We start from the raw sequence: 26,908 nt of genomic DNA, 5'->3' as shown, positions 1-26,908 counted from the left end.
TCTTTAAAATTAAGCCTATTTAAAGTTTGGATTAAATAGACAAAACTCGATTAACTCAAAAAAAATGACATGTTAAATGAGCGAGCTGTTTATTTTTTTTACAATCTTAAAAAAAAATAGCATTTCCAACCAATATTTTTTCGATTTGATTCAAAAATCTAACCCATCAAATTAAAAAAGATACGATTTATTTAAGATTTTTGATTTAAAAATAATAGTTTTGTCAAAATATTTTTTAAAAACTAAAATAAAAGAGTAAATGGGCCAATTTAATTTAACCCATCAAGCGGATGATTCGGATTAAAAATGTATGACCTGTGAATAAAATATACAAGGTTAAACAAATCGAATATAAATGAGTCAATTCCATTTAAAAGTCCTAATTAATATTTCACATTATTAATTATTGATGGAAATTGTTAATAGATTGGCAGAATGATAAATTTTATTAATTTATCATATTTAAATGACTAATTTAATTAAAAAAATTAAAAATAAATTAAAAAATATCCACCTTTTATAAACTAATTTAAAAATTAACCCATATTTTTGGGTTTGGTAAATCTTAGACACACGGGAAAAGAAATCACTTTAAAGTGTCAACTAATCTGAACGCCATATTCTTTTAATTTGAACAAATAAATATTCTCCCTATTCGTAGCTTTTGAAACAATAGTTTTCTCACTGTACCATGCTTTTTCTCTCTTCATACATCCCTACCAAACCCTAATTAATAATCAATGTGTACAATAATATTCCATACACATATAACAAATAATAATATGAACATCTAAAAACCTAGGGGAACGACAGGGGAACATCATAAGCATTGCTACTGTTTCATATGATATGAGGAGTTTATTATCCTAATTAATTAACTTTTTACGCACCGAGAAAAATTTAAGTACCAGGTCATCAAAACGTATAGCATGTTAGTATCATCAAATGCTTTTAGGTAAAAACTCAGTTGCAGTAGACTTCACGTGAAGTTGATAATTGAGAGTCGCTAGATGATTTGACTGATTTGACTAAATTTTCATCTAACGGCTTTCAACTATCAACTTCGTGAACTCGACTGCACCTAAGTTTTCACCTATAGCAGCATACAGAGCTCGCTAAAAATAATTATTGAGCTAAAATTAATAAATTATTACTGATCAATGATCAAACAATTTGTCAAAATTTCTTACCCTTTTAGCATAACTAATATGAATAATGAGAATATGTGCATAGCAAAATCATGCGCAATTTACATATAAGAGACTATACTGTCATTTTCAGCCCTTCCATATACATTGTTGTTGGTTTCTGCAAAACACATAAGATATAACTTGAGACATATGGACATGTTAATTTCAAAGATTTGTTAGATATGTGGATATGACATATTATATATATAAAATAAAATTATTAATAGTTTTTAAATATATTTGAAAAAAAAAATTCACTAAGACACAATTTAACATAAAATACATACATATCCCGAACAAATATCAATAAATATTATATCTGAAATACATCCGACATATGGATACGAAAATTTTTCAACAAGATGTGCATAGCTTATTTTACTCTTTCGCTTGGCTACTTAAAAAGTTAAAAGCATCGTGTGTCAATGTGTCAAGAGACTTTATTATTTTAATTTGGCAGATACATACGTACACTTTAAAATTTTTATATTAATAATATAAACAAATTTTAAAACTTTGCAATATCAACTAATAAATATTCAAAAAGATAAAAACAATATGAAAAAATTAAAATAATGATCCTAATAAATAATTTTTCAATACAATTTAACACCTTTTCTTGTCAAAACTAATTGAATATGCAAAATTGATATAAAAATTAAATTCATATCAGATAAAATGCGATGCTACTTTGGCTTTATTATTATTTTGGATTACTTTGTAGACCAAGCAAACCAACTGCGTTGGGTCTTCCTTTGGCGATTCTTATATCTTCGGTTTGGAAATTACAAGTCATTCTTACGTGTCAGATAGAGTGTCCTTCTTAGTTTTGAAGGATAAGTAGTTTTGATATTAATTAATAACATCTCATTCATGTACAAACACCTATATATAATATATTAGAAAAGTTGACATTTAATCATATTTGTTCTCGGGCAAATTTACTATTGTAGGTGTGGAGACCTTCTTTGAACCCTGAAAAAAATTTAAACAAGTGTCAGTGGTTAGGTTATTAATGACTAAATTGACACACCAGGACCAATTTAGATGTAGGATGTCCGCGGATTGGATCGGATCATGGCCAAAAATTCGATCTGATCTGCATTAAAATCATCGGATCGGATCGGATCCAATATCCGCAGCTTTTAAAATGTGCGGATCGGATCGGATCGGATATCGGATATATCCGCAAAACACAAAAATATTTTTAAAGGCTTATTTTTATTAAAAAATATCAATAAAATTTATTTTTTCTATTCTTTTAAATATGTTTACTTTTAAAATAATATTAAACATACTTTTCTTAAATAATAAATTAAAATAATATAACATATATGATAATTATTAATTGAAATAAAACATAAAAAAAATATTTATTTATTTATTTCTTTAATTTTGTGAATACGCAGATATGCGGATCGGATATGCGAATACCAACACAAAATCCACAATCCGATCCGATTAGTGTGCGGATCCAATCCAATCCGATCTGAAAACCTTGCGGATCAGATCCATATCCGCAATTTTCGGATCGGATTCGGATAAACACCGCGGATATGCGGATCAGATCCGATCCATGAACATCCCTATTTAGATGGATCTAATGGTTAGTTTACTAGTCCACTTAAATAAGTGTGAGTAATTCAAATCCTATTTTGTGTATGAAACAATTCATTAGCCAACAATAAACCATTAAATAGAGTTTCGATCTGCGACAAATTAGTCTTTGGTTTAATGGAATACATTTTCTTTTGTTCTTTGAATTTTTATAGTTATACTTGGTGAGAGTGCATCCAGATCCATTTATCATGAGATAATTGCTGGTTAGTGAGTAAAGGAAAATTTGAACATTCTGAGGGTGCATTCAACAAACAAAGTGGCAGCTACATTAAGTCCACCAAAATTAGTATGCTGTGTAAAGTGCTCGACACCAGCTCCAACACTGCTAGTTCAAAGGAAATGAGATTTTTGCGGTAAGAAAATATGTAACAATGGGATTTCCAACACTGCAATTGTTTGGGTATAACTATCATGGTGCAATTCTAAGGGGGTCACGAGGATAAAGTGATGCCTTGCGGATGTTATTCAGGCCACAGAAGAGCATTACTACACGCTCCAAACCAACTCCAAAGCCACCGTGTGTTGGTGCACCATATCTGAATCATCAACAAAGCAATTAGTTTTTTATATCAGGTAATCTAATTTGTTGAAAATATAAATCATTCCCTCTGCCCAGTAATAAATAAGTAACGGTCGGTTAGACAGTTGTAAATTCCAAAAATCAGTGTATTTAAAAGTAATTCGACATCTTAGCCAACTATGTCTATGTCAAGCTTGTTACAAAAGTTACATAACCGGTTCCACGTCTCGATAAAATATGAGGATTGTCTTAGGTTTCCGACTGCCCATATAAAACTTCGTTGAACCTTTGACATGGATCAAACCGTCATTTTTGCCCTATAAATATCTGACAAAATAGCCCTCTCATTTTGTGGATGGTTTTTCAGGTACCATGAAATAATTATCAATTGTTAAGGAACCGTTTTCTCAACCAAAAAAATAGTGATTTCTGTCCAGTGGAAACAATATTTCAGGTACCATGAAATAATTACCAATTTTTAAGGGACCATTTTGTCACAAACTAATATTTCAAGGGTTAAAATAACGGTTTACTCATTTAGACAGAAATTATGTCTAGATATATTGATTTTTAAAAGTAACAATTTTATTAAAATAATATTTACTAATGGATGGAAACAGTAGGTGCCAGAATTACACAAAGAAACACTGAACATGACAACATGAACTGAGCAAGAGGCCATGAAGAATACCTGAAAGAATCAATGTAGGTAGATATTGTCTTGACATCAATGCCGCAAGACTCGGCCCGTTTTTCCAACATTTCTGCATTGTGGACACGCTGAGCTCCTGAAATGATCTCCTCGCCTAAGGGGCAAGTAACACAGAACTTAATAACTATATCTATGAAAAGCAATGATGGCTACATGGAATACTTGCATGCTCCAAAATAATTATATCCATTTATTTTCATTTATAATGTTTAAAGACTATATAAAATATCAAGAATAAGAAGCTATTAATGTTTCTAGAACACATTAAATGTGCTCCAAGAGTTTACAAGTGTTCTCTTACGGATACAGTATAGATGAAAAATTCAATAAAATCATTTTTTGTACCAATGAATGTATGATAAAATCTCTTATTGCTTACCTCTAATAAAAACATCAAATGAGTTGGAGTATTGTGGATTATCATAGCAAGGCATCGTGTAAAATGGCCTTACAGCTAAGGGGTACCGATAAAGGATATAGAACTCTGTGCCATACCTATAAATCAAAATTACAGAACAAGTTAATCCAAAATAATAGGTCATTAAAAGTAAATAAAATATTTTCACTGCTTTTGTTGTGTGTGTGTGTGTGTGAGAGAGAGAGAGAGAAAGAGAGAGTTACTTCTCTAAAACTAGCTGCCCCAACTTCCTTTCAGCTTCAGTATTCAAGTCACCAAAAGGTTCAATCTCTACTCCAGCATCCTGTGAAGCAAAATTATTAGTACATGCAAGACATACCATTTTCTAATATTCTTATTAGTGAAGATAAACAAAATTCTGAGTGTTGAGGTCAATGATTCAACAGTTGCAAAGAAAACCGAGAACCATCTATAAGAGGAAAAATAGAGAGGAAGCCTCAGCATCAATGAAGCATCCCTTAGAACAGAACACAGGGAACCTAATTAGGCATCAAGACAATAATTTCATCCTTTTTGGGACTATAAACCCATTTTGTCTTGCAAGAGCACAAGATTATGATACAGACTGAGAATGAGGTCTTACGTAAATTTTCCTCAAGCCCAATTCTTTTTCAATTAACAATAGGGACTCCATGACATTTTCGAATAAACCTTTGACTATTTTGAATCATGTTTTTTATGACTTTTTGGTTGAAATCAGAAAATAAACTAGAACAGCATAACTTTTTTTCCTAATGCAATAGCATCGGGCCATCGGCTGATCCACGTAGCCGGCCTAAACTAATGGGCCAAGACTTTGTTAGTATCACTGTTCTTGTATAATCCCTCGATGGTTATGGAGCATATGTGTTATTAAAAAAGAAGAAAGTCCCCCATTCAAAAAAAAGAAAAAAGAAAAAAAAAATTGTTCATGATTTGTGAATTAGATACTAAGGAAAATTTTAAGCTTACCTTGAGCATCTGAACCCCTTCTTCATATGTAAGCCGCAGAGTCTGACGAAGATACTGCATATTAACCGGGATATATCAGATCATGAATAAGATCATATAGCCTTTAAGCATTGCATTCATTTTGTATTCACATTTTTCAACTGGTAGTTCATGGCACAAGAACTACAACATAGTATAGTTAACAATATTTACTCTTATTTTTTTTACGGAGAAAGAAATTTGTTAGATTAGTAGAAAGAATGTTTGATATATATAAAATACATTTTTTTTAATAGAAGATGCTTACCTTTAAAGGTTCAAATGGATACTGGTGTGCCACAGCTTCAAGATCCTTCTTACAATTCTGGTTCAAGCTATCAAATATTGAGACAAACAACCTATCAACTATATCCATAACCTGCTTAAAAACTCAATATCAGTAAAACAGGTTATGTACCACAACAATTTCAAAACCATACCAAGAAACATATGCCTAGAAGTGAAATATACCTCAAAATAATGCTTCTTAATCTCCATTTCAACATCAAGACCAGTAAACTCACACAGATGTCGGTGTGTGAAGGAATCTTCAGCCCTAAAAACAGGACCAATCTCAAAAACACGGCCAAAATCAGCACATATTGCCATTTGCTTGTGAAGCTGTGGTGATTGGGCAAGGCAAGCAGGGTGCCCTTTATAGTCCAGTCTGAAAACAGCAGCTCCACCCTCACTTGAACCAGCAATCAATTTTGGAGTGTGGATTTGACGAAAGCCTTCAGATAATAAGAACTGTCTAAATGCCTACCCAACAATAGAATGAAAAATAATGTGACCATTAAACTTGGCATCAAGGGAAAAATATATTTTGTAAATGTCTTAATATGCATTTATTGCCGTAACTTTAGAATTTAAAGCAACCATGATGTCAACAACATGCAAATCAAGAATGAACACAAATAAGTAAACTCTTCATAAAAAAATTCAGATGAAATGCTTTACATTTTCAACTTGAGACTGAATGGAGAAAATTCCTTGATTAGCTGGGGTTCTTAGGTCAAGTACTCTAAAGTTCAAACGTGTATCCTGATTAACACGAACAAGTTGTTCACCAGCCTGCATTCATTAACAGAACTAGTTAACCAATGGATGAAAAGAATTAACGTAAAAGATAAGGTCCTGCAAACAAATCACCCTGACAAAGAAGGAGTCAAACAGGTTGACAAAGACCCAACACCTCCAATCAATGTACCTGAAGTGCCTTTTCAATTTCAGCTTCACTTCGAGCAGCATCCTCGAGATTAATTGGTAGAGTTGGAAGGGCCCTGCTAACACAATACAACTTCCTCACTTGAACCTCCACCTATCAGAACAAACCACATAAGCTATAGATCCCCAACAAAATGTTCAATTACTTGAAAAAAAATGAACTACAAATATACAAGTTAAGGAGAATAAGAGGAAGCCTTAGAGGCCATTCTACCGTTTACTAGTACAACCTTCATCTTGGTGTGCGCTACAATTAGCATCATTGTAATCAAGCAATTTTACCATCTCTATCATCAAAAACAACGCCTCCCCTTTTCCATTCTATATTATATACCTTACACATATTTCTAAACCCAAAACCACTATGCAACCAAATTCAACATAGTAGTTGTTAAGATTTCAAACTCTAACTTTCGGAAAGAGAAAAGCAATTGTTAAACCCTACTAAATAGATTGCTACTGTTTCCCTTCATTTATATCCAAAATCAATTCTCAGAAGCTAACTAACCTGCTGTGTGGCACCTTTGATTGGTTCAGAAGGGACCGAAACAAGACCTTCAACATCGATAACAGACTCGCGGCTCAGCGCCGCAGCGTACTTCACCATCTGCACGCTAACCAAATCTTGCTGCGCTTGCACCAAACACTGCACGGTGAAGCCGCTCTCTCTCACAACCAAGAACGCCATCTTCTTCCCAACGGGACGGATAGCCTGAGCCCTACCTCGGATCATGACGTGCTTCCCTTCTAGAGACTTCTCCAGATTCTCCACACGTGTCCATCGGCTGGGATCCACGGGGGTCTTCGACTGCAGCTCCTCCATTGGGATGTCGCCGTAGTTTCCGGCGAGGGGGTCGTCCTCGTCGACAGCGAGCTTCGATGCGGCGGAGGCAAGGGCAGTCTCCTGGCGGCGGCGAAGCTTTTCCTGCTTCATGGCTTCCTTCTTGGCCGCCTTCTTGCTGATGGATTGGTCCGACGACGGTGGCTCGGAAGATGGTGCTGAGGGTTCTTGGGGTTCAGAAGACGACATCGTTTTGTAGTGATGATGTGAATGCGAGTGAGAGTGTGGCTTCAGAGCGATTTAACAGAGTTGTGTGTTTATATGGAGAAGGAAATTTGCCGAAAACAGGGAAAGTGAAACTGTGAAAACACCCCGCTTGGTGTTGATGATTTTAGTAGGGTTTGCTGATGACCAGGCCTGATCCGAAGATCCGATCCGGATCCGCCCGCTTTGGGATTAATTTGATTTGGTTTTATTGTAATCTGGTTAGATCCGAAATTTCAATAAATGAATTCACTAATTTATTAAATTAGATTCGTATTAAGACTCGAGTTATCTGAATCCGACCCGTTAGACCTGTATAGGTAAAAAAATAAAAATATGTATTATGTTTATTATGTAATTGACTTAATTATTATTGTAAAACTTTAAATTATTATTAGTAGACTATAACTTATTATTACGTAAATATTATAATGTTATGAAATAATTCTTCTTAAAATTTAGAGGTTTAAAAAATGAAAAATTCAAACTTTAGTCATATCGTGATGCACTATAAAAAAATATATGTCTTCTAAATTAATTCTGATATTATATTATATTAAGGATTAAGTACTTTTTTCGTCTATAAGATTTGGGATGAAAATCAAATTCGTCCCCAATAATTTTTTGTTATAAAAATTATTTTTAATGTTACTAAATGTTATAAAATCATCATTTTCTATCTCAATTTTAATTTTTTTTATCAAATTACTCTTAACATAAAAATAATATTAAAAAATAAAATTAAACCTACCCCCTTCTATATATCTCTTTACTTTCTTCCCTCTCCATCCCCTTTCACCTACCACTCTCTCTTCGGACTCCCCCTTCCCAAAATTCTTCTTCTCTCCCTTTCCGCCACCTTACCACCTCCGCCCTCTGCCTCCTTCTTCAACTTCGCTATCTCTTTCCATCACCAACTTCAACCCTTCCTCCATTAGCGTCAGTCTCGCCTTCTTCATCTCCCACAACGACCACTCTCTCGGTGATCCCGACTCCTCCTTAGGCCTCAACGACAACCATGTTTCAACGGCATCGTTTCAGCCATTGATTTGGGTCTCCTACTCCAGTGTCAAGTCCAAAAATCTCCTTTTGAAGTTGAATCTCGAGTTGGGTCTCCTACTCCACCGTCTTTGTCGTCCTCAACAGACCAACTCAGCCACACTCTTCACCGCCTCGAATTTTCTATTCCTATTTTCTTCTCCTACTCTCTATTCTTGTTCAATGTTCTTATTTTGTTCTTCCATTTTTTCATTTTTACTTTTGAAGAACATATACATCAGTGTTTTTATTATTTTGTGTTTTGAGATCTTTAAATTAGAATAAAATTTTGAGTATGTGGCTGCACACGCCTCCCTTCTCTGCTTCTGTTTCCAGTTGATGGTCTACATTACCCCTAATAACACGTGTATCTCTGAATTACAATTTAAATGATAAGTTTTTAAATAATGTACTGTGTTATAGCATTGCTGATAATTTAATAGAGATGAAATGAAAAATATAACTTTTGAGTTGTTATCATTGAATTGTTGCTGTCAAGTTTTTTTCCTCTATTTTCACTTTAAAATTGAGTTGTTGTTGCTATTGTTGGTGATGTTTGGATGAAAAAGTGGTGTTGTGATGGGTTTAGATTGATGGATGGATGAAGAATGTAACACCCCAATTAGCCTAAGTCTTACCTCGCGTTGTAAAGTAGAGGTTAATCAAAGGTTACGACAGTTTTAAGGTTATACATATCTTATATAGAAGGAATTAATAATATCTAGAAGCCCGGTGAAGAATATAGCTCAAAAACAGGATTTTAAAAGCGCAAAACGTACTAGAGAAGCTACTAACTTAAAGCACATGAAACAGACGTGATATAACAAAATATAGTAGTATAATATCATAAGAATCTAGCCACAACTCGCGGAGTTTAATCCGGCTAGCCATATACATACCATATCTGAAAACGGACAATAAAACAGCTTATACAATTTTTGTTCTCTCAAATACAAGCCTCTAGACAAAACAAAACACAGAAGTGAGAGACATATACATAATAAATCAAAACACTCCAAAAGGGTATTCAGATCCTCCGCTCCTGTCACCAATCAAACAACTCACCGAGGTGGGTTGCGACCTGCATCTGAAAAACACAACAGAAATATGGTATGAGAACTGGAGGTTCTCAGTATGGTAACAGTGCCCAATGATGTAGGATATAAGACCCCGGGACGCCAAAGGCAATCCTAGACTCCATATCCATCACAAAATTCAAGCTTAAAGCATTTCTAAAACAAATACGCATAATATGTAAAACCTCAATGACAATCGGATTTTTTTGACGGTTTAGAATTTTACAAATGAAATCTCGTCGAAGTATAGTCTCTAAACCAACAATAATCCTCTCATACAAAAATTTGTTTGTCACAAGTACAAACCCCTAAAATCTATAAACCGAAGTATTTAAACCTCGGGTCGTCTCTCAAATTCTAGTCTAACATTCTTCCAAGCATTTCATCAAACACTTGGAAGGCACAAAAGGAAAGTATAGTAAATCACAACAAGAAAGAATTCTAACAACAATTGAATACAAAGAATTAACAACGACAATCAAGGAACTCACAATTATCATGAATTACCTCAAATTGCATTATTGAAAGAAAACAAAAGAACAAGAATATCTCAATTACAAAACCTAGAAACAAAATAAGAGAAATTACAACAAGAGAAGAGGGATAGAAAGAAGAACCAAAGTGTAGCAATCACCACTTGAAGGTAGAAGTAGAAGGAGACTTGAATTAAACCTAGAACTATGAGATCCTAATCTAACCCTAATTCCTAATTCTAATTCTAGAGAGAAGAGAGAGCTTCTCTCTCTAACTCTAACTACTTCTAAAACTAAACTATGACTAATGATTAAAGTATCTCCAGTACGTATGGCAACTATGGCAAATCTTATATCATTTCGAAGCCCCGGATGTTAGCTTTCCAACCCAACTGGAACCGCATCATTTGGACCTCTGTAGCTCAAGTTATGGTCAATTAAGTGCGAAGAGGTCGGCTTGACAGCTTTCCGGTTCTTTCATTTCTTCATGAGTTCTCCAACTTTACATGCTTTTTCTTCATTCCCTTGATCCAATCTTTGCCTCCTAAATCTGAAATCACTTAACAAACATATCAAGGCATCTAATGGAATCAAGGAGAATTAGATTTAGCTATTTTAAGTCCTAAAAAGCATGTTTTCACTCTTAAGCACAATTAAAGGAGAATATACAAAACCATGCTATTTTATTGAATAAATGTGGGTGAAAGGTGATAAAATCCCCAAAAATCAATACAAGATAGACCCTACAAATGGGGTTTGTCACTCAACAAAACTTAAGCTATAGCACCACCAAAGGGTAATCTATCTTAGGGATTTCTACTCTAATCAAACACCGCTGTCCCACAGCCTTCACCAACCGATCCGCCATGCGATCCCAGCGCCACCGCCTTCCGAACCTCCTCAACCCCATCAAGAACACAAGTATATACAATACAAGTAAAACACAAGTAGAAGCATATATAGCAATTAATACAATTAGCAATTAGACATGTTGTACAGATAGGGAAAACAATATCAAGTCAGCAAAGCATACAAACAAGTAGAAAATGCACATGATGAATGCCTGCCTTACTGGCTGTGATATCACATTGTCGGTTCAACTGCCAACCCGACACATCTCCATGGAGATGTTGCCCTTCAGAATCATGGTGTGGGCACCCCCGAGATATAGTGCTCGGATCACTATGCAGGGTTTTGTGCCTGTACGCTCTGATGATCCGAAGGGATGTGAGCGGGATCTATTGCCACCGACCTCACATCTAAGTGCAAGCGAGACGAACCACTGCCCTTACGCCGCCGCCGCTACCTCGACAAGCGGGATCCAACCTCGGCCCCTGCCGGGCACATAGCGTCTCATAATCTCAATGAAAAAGTAGTGCAATGGTTTTCAAAAACATTTTCAGTACAAGATGGATCCATCACTTCATTCAGAGTCCTCGACTCTGTTCAACCACTGTTCATTCACATTTCAGGTCCTTAATTTTCACATCTCATTCATCAACTATTCATCACACATCATCAACCTTTTCCCAATACAACAGAAATCTAGTACTCTGTTTGCTATTTTTTTTCCAATTAATAACGTCTAAAACCCTTAAATCTTCTCCCATGTTTGAGTATCCAAAAATATGCCCAAAAGTCTTAAAAAGGTGTCATGGAAGCTTACAATCTCGTCGAGAAGGTGAAATAGTTGAAAACAAAGCAAAATTTGAAAAACAGGACGTGTGCGTCCGCACAGAGGTGCGCGTGCGCACGCCCAGGAAAATTTTAAAAGTGTGTGTACGCACAGGGGTGTACGTACGCACAGGTACCAAAACTTTCAAAAGATGTTCACTCGTTCAACATGTGCCAGCACCCCCAACAGACTGGCCTTTCCAACGTGTGCGTGCACACATGTATGTGCGCATAGGTCTGTGCGTACGCACAGGTTGCAATTTCCCATTGGTGTAAGCGCACACCAGCTGTGCCAGTGCTGCAAGCAGACCACCTGTCTCTGCATGTGCGGACGCACAGGTCATAATTTTCGCAGGGTGTGCGTGCGCACATACCAGAAAACTCATAATTCGGTAACTTTGCAGAATTTTCAAATTTTCAACACCAACTTTGAATGATCATAACTTCCTCCACAAAATTCCAAATTTTGAAAATTTTATATCAATTTAAAGTGTTTTCAAAGAACTTTAATTCTAAGCAAATTTCAACAAAATTTTGAAAATCAAGGCAAAAGTTATATCGGACAAAGTTAACCAAAATTCAACTTTTTCTCAAAATCACAATTTTCACAATTCCTTTATAAAACATAACCAGAACCAAGCCAAACCATTTCAAACTCCACTTTTCATCAAAATCAACCCTCTATGTCATACTACGCCAAAATTATCACATTTTTCCTTCACCTTTGCTCATCCACATATCAACATCAATATATCTCATATATCAAGCTTCATTAACAATTTTTCAACTACATTACCAATCGATCAACACCAATATCACATTTATCAACATAATCCACTACTCAACCACACAAGTCATTCATCCTCCTCATATCACTATTAATCATCAATATCAACTAAAAAATCATCATTTCATCAAATATCATCATACAATAACAACCAACAACTCATCAACCATTCAAATCCAATCCTATTCTATGGGTCACTAGTCTAAGTGTCCATGAATATTATATACTACATAGAGAAAACCGAAACCATACCTTGGCCGATTCCCTTTATGGACCAATTGAGCTTTCAACCAAAATTCAACCACCAATATAGCTCCAACAAGCACTAACAAGCTCCAAACTCACAATAATCAAGCTATATACATATGAGTCACCAAAAATCAACCTAGGGCTCATCATAAATTAAAATTTCACAAGAAATCAAAGTCTCTTACCTTTCACAATAGATTTGGATGTCAAAACCCAAAGTTAAGCAAGGATTAGAGTGAACCTAAACACCAAGAATCACAAAAACTCATTTAACCCAAAGCCCTAATAAACCCAAAATTTTCAAGGGAGGAACTGGGAAGATTTCGATTTTTTCTTACCATTTTCTTACATGGGTTTTGTAGAACTCTTCGCAAGGAACGCGTAGCCGCTGACAGCACGCAAATCGGAGTACCGTAGCTCAAGATATGAGCTTGGGAAGGAGATGATGAATAGTGCTCTAGGATTTCTCTTTTTCTTCTCTTTCTAGCTGTGTGAGTGTGTTTATGTGAGTGTTATGAGTGTTTGGGTTAATTAATGAACCCTTATATATGTTAGACTTGGGCCTAACTTAGGCCCGGTTCAATCCGTTAGCATTTTTAGCCTGTTTGGCCCAACTTCGGGCCAAACCTTTAAAATTAATGTCTGGTTTTCCATTTCTAATATTTTTCTAAGATTTTTAACTGTTTCAACTTTTTCTCGTGCAGCACCGGGTAGACTTGAACCGGTTAACTGCCAGTTCACGGTTTTTCACGTTTTTTCGCAGAAAACACATTTTCTGACTCAGAAAGACCTACTGAGTCCAAAAATGATGTTTAAAACCTCAAACTCTCACTACAACTTTTCGAAATCAAATTTGGGTAATTTAACCACTTAATTAACCAGTTCAATTAATTGTGGTTCTTACAAAGATTGGTGTGGTGGTGGTAGTCGTGATGACTGATGATGTAGGGGGTGTTAGGGGTGAGAATGGGGAGGATTTTTTTATTTTTATTTAAGGGTAAAATTGTTCGAAAAATATTATTTATGGATAAAAGGACGATTTTATAACGTTTTGTAACGTTGAGGATGATTTTAATAAAAAAAAAAGTCGGGGACGATTTTGATTTTGACCTCAGACCTTAGGGATGAAAAAAATACTTCACCCTTATATTAATTATAAGTTTATTGATATGTTTTTAATCAAATTTATTGAATTGGAAAATAAATAAAAAAACTATAAAATTGGAATTTATAGACAAATTAAAGTTCAAATATGGATATCAATTTTTTGGCAACAAATAAATCTTTTTTCTTCTTTATGATTAATTGTCATCGTAATTTTTTGGCATAAAATTTATTACGATCCAGATTTCATCCGATATAAACTTGATTTTAGTGTGATCCGAACATAGTATAATTAAATTGGATCTAGGGTTGGATAAGAGTTTAAAAAATAGACCTAATTGTTATTTAGAATCTGATTCGAGTCAATACAAATCCGGCTTCACCCTTTTCCATGTGCACTCTTAGATTTTAGTAAGAAATTGAGGCTAGAGAAATTACTCCTTGATTTATTTTTAGAAAAGTGTTTCTTTTTTTATTTATATTATTCTTCTATAAAATTATGAAATTAGAAAAATAATTTAATTTTATTTGTGAGTAGGAGTGAAAATGAATTGAGTTGAACTAAATTTTCATCTTGACAAGTCTGCCCAAATCTAACAAAAACTAATTTCATTACATGTAGCGTGTACACATGCGCAATTCACTGATGCAAACATATTCTTCTTCGCCTTCGCATCTTTCTTCTTATTCTTCAAGTTCTTCCTTCTTCTTATTCATGTGTTTTCTCTACATCGTCGTTCTTTTATTGTTATTATTGTTGCTGCGTTTTTTCTTTTCCTCCTTTTCTTCTTAGTAATTTTGCAACATTAATTTTTTTTAAATTTTATTCCTCTTAAAAGAGTCAAACAAAAAGAATTATGAGAAATTGAAATAAGAAGAAGAAGCAGGAAAATATGACGAGGAAGAAAAGAAAGAGTTTCGAATTATGTATAACTTATGAAATAAAAATACAATGAAATTTCTTAACAAATACACATAAATTTCTTATTTTTTATACCAATATTTTGCTACAAAAAGTACAAAAAAGTCTTTTTTAAATGTTGCATTTCTTTTTCTTTTTTTTAGTTGAATGAATATATATTCATTATCTTTCTAGTAATTTTACAGTATTATGTATTTTTTTTACTTCATTATTTATTTATTTTTTTGTTTTTATTTTTGCTAAGACTTAAGAGAGTAAAACAAGAAAAAACTTAAGAAAGTGAGATAAGAAGAAAAAGACGAATAAGAAAAAAAAGATGATGATGAAAAGGAAGAAGAAGTAGAAGATGAGGAGGAGGAAGAGAAAGAATTTTGAATTATGCAAAATTTATCAGAATAAAAATACACCAAAATTTATTAACAAATACACATAATTTTTTTTGTTTTACACTGAAATTTTGTTACAAAAGCACAAAATATTTTCTTTAATGTTGCATTTTTTTCTTTTTTTATTTCCTTCTTTCTTTTAATGGAAGAAATGTAGGTTCATTGTTTTATTTTTATTAAGAGAGTAAAACAAGAAGAAACTTGAAAAGGGAAAACAAGAAGAAAAAGATGAATAAGAAAAAAAAAGAAGAAGAAGAAGCAGTTGCAATAGCTAGAGTAATTTATCATGTCTTATCGCAAGTAGTTATAGAATGATTTACACTTTAGTACTGTGACATCTCATTAACAAGTTAATGTGCAGGAATAATTGGTTAAATTGTGTGTTTTTTAGTCGGGTTGTAGATAATATTCTCCCTCAACTTGAAGAAGAAAGGGTTAGACCCCTCGTCGTTGTGCTAATGAGTTTTAAATTATGCAAAACTTATTAGAATAAAAATACACTGAAATTTTTAACAAATACGCATAATTTTCTTAGTTTTTACACTAAAATTACTTAATGAGTGCGATACACAAACTCAGTTAAAAAACAAGCACACAAACAAGACTGAATCATGAATAAAAACCCATCTAAATTAATTTTGAATCAGGTAACATCATTAATATGACAAAAATTCAATGATAGCAATAATAATAACGGCGATAACGATAAAAAAGATTAATGACGATATAATAATGATGATGATGACGACGATGATGATGGAGAACCAGGAGGAGGAAAATGAATGGAAAGAAGAAATCAAATGAAAAAAAAAGACGAGGAGAAAAATGTAGTGATGGTGATGGTGATGATAACAAAAGAGGAAAAAATGAGAAAAAAAGAAGGAGAAGAAAAAATAGCTAAGAAGAAAGATGCGCGTGATTTAAAAAGCGGTTATAACAACTTGGTTATACTTATTTTAGTATTTTACTTGGATGTAGAGCTTTATTCATTTATATATTAATCATTAGTCACATATCATAACCATATTTACAATCTATAAACTTTTTTTGAATAAAAAAATTACAAACTTAACTAATTTTGACTATTGATTTTTTTAGTTTTATTTTACATTTAATATAAATGAATAGTTAAAAATTTAAATTGAGAATAATTTATTATTACCAAAAAGTATTTTGACAAGTAGGCTCAACCAATTACACAAAAAAAAAATTAAAATCTATAACCTGATTTTTTAATTAATAGACTTTATAAAAAATTTAAATCTGTCATATTTAATAAACGAATCGAACTAAATCAAGCCTAAAATAAACAGAATTATAAACTTTTGTTGGATAGCGTAAGTCATTTCTATCTCTACTTAAGAGTAATTATAAAAAAAATTGTAATTTTATGATTGTATAAACAAATTTAATAAAATTAAAATTTATAAAAATTGCTTAACTTTTGTGAAGGGGTTGTTTTGTAATAATGAAAGAGAAAAAATAATATACATTAAAATTTTAATGAAAATGTGATACAATTTTTTTCGGGTGGCATTTGACCGCCCGTGCTATTTAGGACATGGGCCATGGCATTATAAGAAGCAAGTTTGAATTGAGATGACAATGATTTTCATATTAATATATTATACACTATTATACTTAGAATTTCACAAATTTAAATATTTTTGTCAATCAAATTTAATTAAATTAAGTTATATTTAATAAAAAATTATTTATATAAAATATGTGCGAATTATATATACTTTTTGCATTTTTTTGCATATTTTTTTAAGGTTGTTTTTTTATTATTATTATTGTGTTTTTTTTTTAAAACAAGTGTCGTTAGATTATTAATGACTAAATTAACACATCCGAATTAATTTAAGTTAGTCTAATAATTAATTATTAATCCACTTAAATAAGTGTTAGTGGTTCGAATCAATTTTGTGTATGTAATAATTTATTAATTAATAATAAATTATTAAATAAAATTTTAATTTACCGCGAATTAATTTTTTATTTTTCAAGTTAGGAGGCACCCGAGGTAGAGGAGGAAAAAAATTTTTGACACACCAGTTATCTGTTGGATTATTTTGAAACAGTTAAATGATAGAGAAGAAATTATTGTGCCTTGTCTAATGGATCGGTTTTGGTCTTATCTAAATGGGCTTCAAACTAATTTTCTAGGCCATAAAATGGACTACTTTGTAAGATCTTTTTTTTGCATGTTTTAGGGACTACCTTATCCCGTGTAGTGTGTTTTTAGTCTGTTTCTTTGGGCATTAGCCCTGTATAATACCAAAAATACAAAAAATTTGGAAATTCAATGCATTTTGCTTACAGTTTTTAGACCTTGAAAACAATGGACACTCACCATAGGTGAATATTGCTGGCAAAATACTATGTAATAAATCAATGGCATGAAACCAATTGATGGATCAGCCCAAAAATAAGAAACTAATTGATAAAAAGGGCCTGTATAATTTTTAAGATTTTATAAATAAAAATTATCCAGAAAAAGGATTTTATAAACGAAATGATGATAACTGATAAAAATAATTGTTACGTAGGTAACTTGAGTTAGGTGGATTGGGCTTGAAGGATTGGCCCAAACGTCAATGGAAGAAAGTCTCTGACTTGGTATACGCCTGGGAGCCTCCTTCCGAGTTACGTATGTGAGAGAATAGGAGGTGGTACCTGCAAAGACACTCCGATACCTAAGTCAGCAAGAGGTTAAGCAGGTTTAGAGGATATTGAAACTTAGAGATACCTGAGAGGTGTCAGTGTATTTATAATGGTGATCCAATAACCACCGTTGGAGTAGTTCCACCTTTCACGATAGATAACCGTCCATTTATCTTAGGGTAGTTGAGATATGGCTCCTTGAAGTGGGTTGAGAAATTTTAGGGGCAGTTACTTATTTGAATAAGTATTATCTGCCTGTTATCCATCGAGTCCGACTTTTGTGGGAAGGAGTTTATGTTGAATCTGACCTCTTCTGAGGATGTCGGAGGGCGGTGAAGACCAATCTTTGGATTAGTCTTCTTAGTTTATTTGGGCCTGGGCCATAGTATTGGGACAGGGTATGAATAGTGCCCCTACTCGAATTCAATCTCTTCTGGTTACGAGTATTTAAACTCGGGATTGTAGTCGACGTGATATTTTAAAACGACGTGATTTAAGTTTCTTAACCGTCGGGTCTAATCAAACGTCGCGTTCGTTGGGGTTTTCGCATTTACACGTGGGAGCAGTTACATTGGCGACGTCGCGTTTCTTTAATGATTGCGTCCATTTACCCTTATGCCCCTGACGTGTTATAAATACATTTTCCTCTCTTTTCACGGTTTTCTTTCGTCTTCTGAAACTTCTTGCCTACAATCCTTATTCTTTCCAAAGAGAAACTCTTTAGCCTTCCTTCTTGGATTGCTTTGTTGCTACTGTACCTGCTCCTCTTTGCTTTCGAAGACAAAGATTAGTCCTTTTCTTCTTCTCTTCTATCATTTACGTTGGCGCTTTGCTCTGTATATTAGAGGAGGTTTGCATGCTCTTTTTTATGCTTAGTTCCTTAGCGAGTTTGTTCGTTGGTCTAGCGATTCTGTTTTTCGTTTTTCTTTTGAGAGAGGCTGTTCTCGTCTTTTAGAAGCCCTATTTTTTATCTTTTTCATTTCTCTTTGTAGGTCTCATTGCTTTTTCACCTACTTCTTTTTACTAGAAAGATGTCTTCTCATATTCCTGAGTCTCTGTTGAAGTGGGTAGATGATACTGTCCTTGAGGAGGAACCCCCTAGTGGATACCGACTACCTTTCTGAACTTCGCGTTCATCATAGGATTTGTGTTTTAGAGGAGGATGAGCCCAAGTACGAGTTGTTGGCCCCGGGTCCTGAAGACCGGGTTTGTTGTGGCAGGGCCACTGAGTCTGACCCTCATTTTTTCTTTATGTACGATTGTTTCTTTACCCGTCTGGGGTTTCTTTGCCTTTTTCTGACTTTGAGATGGGATTATTGTCCCATTGCCGAGTTGCTCCCACCCAGCTCCACCCCAATTCTTGGGGTTTTATAAAAATTTATCAACTTGTTAGTCGAGAGCTGGACTTTCCGACTTCCACAAAAATCTTTTTTTATCTTTTTTATCTGAGCAATCCCTTTAGTGGGCAAAACAACAAGATGCAGTGGATATCTTTCCGGGCCATCCAAGGTCGGAAAGTTTTCTCTATTTTTGACAACTCCTTTCATGACTTCAAAAACTTTTTCTTTAAGATTCAAGCCATAGAGGGTCACCATCCTTTTTTCTTGGATGAAAATTCCTCTTCCCGCTTTCTTCTTTACTGGTTAGAGGCCTCTCCTGTAGAGAAGTATGGCCTGGATGACTTGGATGAGGTTGAGGAGGCCGTTGTGGGGTTCTTCCGAGAAGCTTGGGAAAGAGCCCCTAATCTGGACACAAAAAAGTTTCTTTTGGGTTCTCTGAGTTATGTGCAGATCCAGCTAGGTAGTTATTGGAGTCGTTACTGAAGATTCCGAATTGTAATATTTTTTTGACTTGTAGGTTAATTGTTTATTTATTTCTTTTCAGAAATGGTAAAGAGTGGATCGAGTGCCTCTTATCAGAAAGTCCAGGAAGCCAAGAGAAGAGCTCGAGCCCTGGTTGATGTTGCGAGGGCTATTGGCGCTCCTCCTCCTCCTCCTCCTCCTCGTGATCTGGGGACCTCCTCTCCCCCTCTATTATGGTAACCTCTGCCTCTGCTTCTTTATTATCCTCCTCATATCCCCCCAGTCCGACCTTCCTCCGAACCTGAGAAGAAGAAGCACAAGACCTCGGAGTCTGGCTCTTCTCCTTTTGGGGAAGCTAATTTTGATGGTCCTAAATTCGTTCGGAATCACATTTTTTCCCATACTCAAATTAGTATGGATGATGCTTCCCTTCGAAACCATCTTCAAATTATGGTTCGGGAGAGTGTTCGGACTGCTGGGGTCTGTACTGCTCTTCTTGATATTTTGGACAAGACTCCTCTTAGTTCTTTGGGTTCTTCCCAAAAGGTTGTGGAGGAGTTGGAGGGGAGAATTGTCCTCTATCAAGAGGAGGAAAAAGCGGCTCCAGGGGCAGGTTACCTGGATAAACGAGTAGCTGGCCCGGCTTCAGGAGAGAGAGAGAAGAAACTGATGGGCCAGTGCGCTATGGCGGAGGGACTCAAGGAAAAAGCGGAGCAGAATTATGTCAGACTCTTCGGGGAAAACCTTGATCTGAAACGGGAGCTGGAGAAAGGTCGGGAGGCTTATCAGGACTTGGAAGATTCCGTTGCAGAGAGCTTGGAGAAGGCCTGGAGGATTTTTAAGGAACAGGTTGGAGTTATCGCTCCTGACTTGGACCTTTCTCCCTTCCATCCTGTTAAGATTATCGTAGACGGAGCTATTATTTCTCCTCCTCGTCCTGAGACAGACTCCGAGCTGAAGACTGGTGGAAAGAAGCTTATTGAGTCTCCCCTTCGTGGGGAGCAACAAGAGGGGTACCTCCCGAGTTCTTCAGAGTCTCCGACTTCAGCTCCTGAAGAGACTGCCCCGACTTCTCCTAATGCAAATCCGAAATCCCTTCCAGTTGATGATCTCAATCCTTCCTCTTAGTTGATTTCAGCTATTTGGGGCCCGGCTTGTGGGCCCTTCTTTGAATAATTTTATTTTTTATATGTTTGTGGTGGTTGTCTCTGACTCTCTTGGCCTTTTCTGGCAATTAACAAAAAGTTTGATCTTTAATTTGCCCTTTTTTGGACAAGGGCTTTTAAGGAATATCTCGTGTGTGCATGCTTTATAAGCTTTCCATGAAAACATTTTTGATCTTTTTCTTGGAAAAACCTTTTATTGGACAGGCTGTTTTTTTGTCTAAGTTACTTGCGATCTTTTTGAAGACTTGGAACAGCTCCTGCCTTTGTTTTTTATTGATTTCCTTATCTCTTTCTGTGTTCCTTTCGTATTCAATTTTCATCTATTGAATTGTTTCGTAACTTAGGTTATTCTTGCGATGCATTTCGATATTCTCGGGATTTCCAACTAGTGGGCCGAAATGTTCCCGAGTTATTATGATCGTCTTTTTATAACCTCTTTACACCGAGTTGTACCTTGTCGTTTTATGTTGCCGACCACTTAAGTCGGGCATGGGATTTTCACATTTTCTCGAGTTTAAATCGGTGCGTTTCGTAGAAAAACAATGGAATTATAAAGAGATGTAATGAAAAGATTTTTATTTATTGATGAAGGTACCTTTTGCCACTAGGGGAGTTTCTTTAAGATTTGTTCTTCCCTAGCCTCCACTTTGATGCCTCGTTCCCTTTTAGGAAAATCCTTTTTTGGAAAAAAAACCACGAAGTCAGAAAAAAGAGTACACCAGGGAGTGTAGTTCACTTTTAACTATAGTACCTTTTCATATTACAAGCATGCCACGACCTTGGTAGCTTGGTACCGCTCAAGTCGGTCACCTTGTAGTATCCCTTTCCTAAGACCTCACTAATCTTATATGGCCCTTTCCAATTGGCAGCGAGGTTTCCTTCTCCCGAGTTGTTAGCGCCGATGTCATTTTTTATCAGTACCAAGTCATTTGGGATGAAGGTTCTTCGAATGACTTTCTTGTTGTATCTGCTTGTCATTCTCTTGCTTCAACGCTGCTTCCTTTATCTGGGCTTGTTCTCGGACCTCAAGGAGTAGTTCGAGTTCCTCTTTGTGTGCCTGAATGTTGTCAACCTCGTCGTAGAACCTCACCCTTGGACTTTGCTCATTGATTTCAACTGGTATCATGGCTTCTATGCCATAAGCGAGTCTGAAGGGTGTTTCTCCTGTGGCAGACTGAGGTGTAGTTCGATATGCTCATAATACTTGAGGGAGTTCTTCAGCCCAGGCTCCCTTTGCATCTTGTAACCTTTTCTTCAACCCAGCCAGTATAACCTTGTTGGCTGCCTCGACTTGCCCATTTTCTTGTGGGTGCTCTACCGAGGTGAACTGATGCTTGATCTTCATACTGGCTATCAGGTTTCTGAAGGTAGAGTTGGTGAACTGAGTTTCATTACCAGTGGTGATGGAGTGGGGGACTCCATACCTTGTGATAATGTTCTTGTAGAGGAACTTCCGACTTCTCTGGGCTGTGATGGTGGCCAATGGTTTTGCTTCGATCCACTTCGTGAAGTAGTCTACTCCCACTATTAGATATTTCACTTGTCCAGGCACTTGGGGAAAGGGTCCTAATAGGTCTAATCCCCATTTTGCAGAAGACCATGGAGAACTTATGCTAATGAGCTCCTCGGGAGGGAGCGACGTGGAAGTTTGCATGCATTTGGCATGGTTGGCACTTCTTTACGAACTTGGTGGCATCTTTCTGCAAGGTCGGCCAGTAGAACCCGACTCATATGACTTTCCTAGCCAAAGACCTTGCTCCGAGATGATTCCCACATATTCTATTATGCACCTCCTTTAAGACCTCCGTCATTCTTGAGGTCGGGACACACTTTAATAATTGTGTGGATATTCCTCTTTTGTAGACAATATTTTTTACCAGGGTGTAGTTCTGTGCTTTCCTCCGGATTTTCTTGGCCTCTTTTTTCTCTTTGGGTAGGATGTCGAATTTCACGTATTCGATTAGTGGGTTCATCCATCCGAGGTCCAATCTGGATACTTCAAGGACGCCTGTTTGACCTCTGTTTTTGTGACAGAGGGTTCTTGGAGAGTTTCTTAGATCAGGCTTCTATTATTCCCTCATGGCTTGGTACTTGCTAACTTGGAGAGGGCGTCTGCTCTGCTGTTGAGATCCCGAGTTATGTGTTTTACCTTGGTTTCCAAGAACCACCGAAGATGTTCTAAAGTTTTGTCCAAGTACCTCTTCATATTGGGATCTTTAGCCTGGTACTCTCCATTGATCTGGGAGGTCACCACCTGAGAGTCGCTGAACACGACTACTTTGGCCGTGTCAACTTTCTCTGCCAGCTTTAACCCAGCAATCAAGGCTTCATATTCCGCCTGATTGTTAGAAGCTGGGAATTTAAATTTGAGGGAAACTTCTATTTGAGTTCTCTCTTGGTTGACCAATATTATGCCTGCACCGCTTCCGACCTTGTTGGAGGATCCATCCATGTATAGCTCCCATGCTGTGGTTGCTTCCTCTTGATCTCCTGCATATTCTGCTACAAAGCTGGTGAGACATTGAGCTTTAATTGCTGACCGAGTTTCATACTTGAGGTCGAACTCAGACAGTTCTATAACCTATTAAACCATTCTACCCGCAATGTCTGTTTTTTGAAGTATTTACTTCATGGACTAGTTTGTTCGGACCTTTACTGTATGAGCTTAAAAGTAAGGCCGTAACCTTCGAGAGGCCACTTTTAAGGCATACGCAAACTTTTCAAATTTTTGATACCTTAACTCAGGGCCTTATAAGACCTTAGTAGTGAATTACACAAGATACTGTCCGACTTCGTCTTTTCGCATTTAATGCTGATGCTACAGTTTTGTCGGCTACGAACAAGTACAGAATGAGTTCCTCTCCGAATTTGGAGGTCTGTTCTAAAATATTTTTTTAAACTCATTATTACTAAGAATTGAGTTTAAGAATATGTAAAAAGATTCAATTTCGATGATTATTTTAGATTCCAAAAAGAGTTCATAAAAAAATGTTACGAAAATAACAGTAATTTTTCATCAATTAATATAATACGTAACAACTCATTTTATGAGTTTAATGGCTATATTATAGTCATCCTTCTCCTCTTAAAAGGGGAGGTTACATATTAATTATATATGTATCTAGGAGATTGTGATTAGCGTACGCATGCATGATACATACGCACCATATCCAACTTTGTCAATTTTTTATTTTTTCACGAAATTTTTATTTTTGCATGATTTTTTTCGATTTTTTTTTTAAATTATTCTTACCTCTAAAACTTTAAATAAATATATCAAAGTATTGAATAAAAATAAAATAAAATTAATTTGATGATTCTAAAGAACTAACAAATATGTTTCAATCAATCAAGTAAAATTAAAAAAAAACATAAAAATATGTATTTTTAAAGAATAAGTGCAAGTTAAATTGATAATTTCATTCTTTCAATCTAAAAATGATCATAAATTATAGATTTGTCATGATAAATATATGATACCACAACAAATTAAAACATCAAGCAACTCATGAAAAGAACAATTTATTCTTTTAGATTAATTGAATTTAAAATGTATCTCATAGTCTCAAAATGATATAAGAAAAAAAGTTTATAATATCACAATTTCAAAATATATGTATTATTTTAAATACATGTAACATGTATGATTTTTGTTTTAATTATTTTCTTAGTTTAAGTTTAGGGTTTAGGGTTTAAGACATTAAAAATTCGAAATAAAAAGATGATAATGATATCGTATTTTTAGTTTACTTTTTATAATTTTATTTAAATAATTTTTGAATTTAAAAAAGCAAAAATACTTTTTAATGTGTAAGTACTATCCACATAATATTCAGCACAATTAACCATAAACTTTTGAGATATGAAACATTGAGAATAAAACAAAAGGAAGCACCATCAAATTTGTATTGTAATGTTGGTTATACACGTATCTACGGTATCTTATGAAAGATTACTTTCCATTTTCAAATTTTGAAGTCGGTAATCGGTATGCTTGTCGTATTTCTCTTCCTTCATTTAATGCGCTTTCAAGTTCAATAGGAAGGATAATTTTGTTCAGTTAAATACAAAAATCTAAATTCCTTCCATGGGATGGGAAAGAGCAATAAGTTGACATCAATACTCTTATATTTCAAATTAATTGATATCTATGATCTTGAAATTTTGTTTGTTGTAATTTGCAGCCAATATATTATTAATGCCTTAATGGTATTGCCACAAGTACAAGCATTTTGATAAATAAATTTAATTAAGTTTGTCCAGTTACTGAATGGTCTAACAAATATACCACTCAAATAAAACGGGTGTGAATCCCTCATCTTCTTGCATTTATATAGTTTTTCATTTTATTTAGAGGGAGAAACAAAAGAAGAAAAAGGACATAGAATTTATGTGTTGTTATTTATAAAGTTATATATGTGTTATCTTCTAAAAGATTTTATATTTATTGTTAAGATAAAAAATAAAAGAAATTGAAACAAAAAGTCGCAGAATTCTAATGAAAACACACAAGTTCACGAAGTTGAAGATTGATATTTTCCAATGACTATAAAATTTGTTTATACCAAATTTTATTGGAATTGAACATCAATAATCATGTAATTGAATTGAATAATCCTTTGTTTATGTAATATCTTGAACGAATATATGATGCTGATTTTTAAATATCTTAAGGACATAAGATATCAAAATCCAAAAAAAAAAAAATTAACAAAGATACGGCTTGACAAGCACAATACAGTATGCACGACAAGTTGCCATTGTTTGATAAAGTCAATTAAGATTATTGGAAATATGGAAATGAAATTAATTGATATTGTTATATTAACACTTCAGGGCTTCAACCCTTAAATACCTTCAACACCTAGGTTTAAACCATCATAGAGACAAACATAAATGGCAATAAAATAGGAGTGACATCAAATAAAGTAAAATAGAGTTTGGATTTAATTCTAATTAAAATAAGGGTGACATCGAATTTTTTTACTAAAACTAAATCTACTCTATTTAGGGATTGAGGACTCGTCAACTCTAAATTTATTCATTTTTAATCTGCGAGTATCTTATCCTACAAGTAGAAATAATAAAAAAATGCAATATTATCATGTAATTTAACGAGTAAGCAAATTAAAAATTCTATATAATACAATCATTCCACAAATAATATAAACATTAAATGTTAAATTCTATATAGAGATGGTGAGCACGATACTGAACAGAGAACACAAGCACGACAGCCATGGAGCACACGAGCATGACGACCACAAAGCATGGCGACCGCAACTTTAAATGCGAGCACGAGCACGGGATGCCAGCAAGGGGAGTAGCAGAGTAGAGAGTACAAATTTTCGGCAAAGGGATGCAAAAAGATTGAGAGGAGAGGTTAGAGCTTATATGTGTTATAATTAGATTTTTGTATATCACTAAATACAATTAGCTTTTATATAAACAAAAACATTAATATATTATATGATAACCTTAGTTCAATGGTTAAAATTTTTTTACACTCAATAGAAGTTTAATGATTAAAAATAACCCTTTGAATCATAGGGTTTTTATATATTCATGAACTAATCATAATACAATTTATATCTATCCACATTTCAGACCAGTAAACGAGCACACACTTACCTAATGTGTCCGTGAGAACATTACGCATGCCTAATGTAAATATAAATGCAGAGAATTTCTCTCTCTATATATATATATTCAAAATAAATTAAGGGGTAATAATAAAAAACCATGAAGACTATATAATAAATAAAATAATTGTATAAAACATTTTTTTTAAATATAACAATACAAGGTTGTGCATACATGCGTATTAATCCAATATCCTCTCTCTCTATATATAGAGAGACTA

At 34.5% G+C, this 26,908-nt stretch overlaps 1 protein-coding gene and 1 long non-coding RNA gene across 2 annotated transcripts in view; both read right to left on the bottom strand.

The window, feature by feature from the left end:
* Positions 1 to 3,014: 3,014 nt before the first annotated feature.
* Positions 3,015 to 7,810, bottom strand: LOC107495604 (aspartate--tRNA ligase 2, cytoplasmic). The gene is made up of 10 exons (XM_016116768.3): positions 7,165 to 7,810; positions 6,640 to 6,750; positions 6,390 to 6,503; positions 5,901 to 6,191; positions 5,698 to 5,808; positions 5,412 to 5,465; positions 4,664 to 4,743; positions 4,422 to 4,537; positions 4,022 to 4,136; positions 3,015 to 3,346 (listed from the first exon to the last, which is right to left on the bottom strand). Exons 1-10 carry the CDS (start codon positions 7,684 to 7,686, stop codon positions 3,220 to 3,222), a joined length of 1,641 nt encoding a protein of 546 aa, XP_015972254.1. The 5' UTR covers positions 7,687 to 7,810; the 3' UTR covers positions 3,015 to 3,219.
* An 18,345-nt stretch (positions 7,811 to 26,155) lies between these two features.
* Positions 26,156 to 26,908, bottom strand: part of LOC127739776 (uncharacterized) — a 2,297-nt gene continuing 1,544 nt past the window's right edge. Inside the window, exon 2 of the long non-coding RNA XR_008000506.1 lies at positions 26,156 to 26,328. This is a non-coding gene — a long non-coding RNA (uncharacterized LOC127739776). The remainder of the gene's footprint in view (positions 26,329 to 26,908) is intronic.

The sequence above is a fragment of the Arachis duranensis genome, chromosome 6, assembly GCF_000817695.3.
Source record: "Arachis duranensis cultivar V14167 chromosome 6, aradu.V14167.gnm2.J7QH, whole genome shotgun sequence".
Lineage (NCBI taxonomy): Eukaryota > Viridiplantae > Streptophyta > Magnoliopsida > Fabales > Fabaceae > Arachis > Arachis duranensis.
The sequence above is the reverse complement of the archived record's forward strand: the minus strand, read 5'-3'. Positions and strand labels throughout refer to the sequence as shown.

Bases quoted from the DNA above. Each gene is read 5' to 3' on its own strand.
- LOC107495604 (XM_016116768.3), bottom strand. From the start codon at position 7,686: ATGTCGTCTTCTGAACCCCAAGAACCCTCAGCACCATCTTCCGAGCCA. The intron at 6,504-6,639 runs GTACATTGATTG...TAATGAATGCAG, and splicing joins AAATTGAAAAGGCACTTCAG to GCTGGTGAACAACTTGTTCG. The intron at 3,347-4,021 runs GTATTCTTCATG...TTGATGATTCAG, and splicing joins ACCTACATTGATTCTTTCAG to ATATGGTGCACCAACACACG.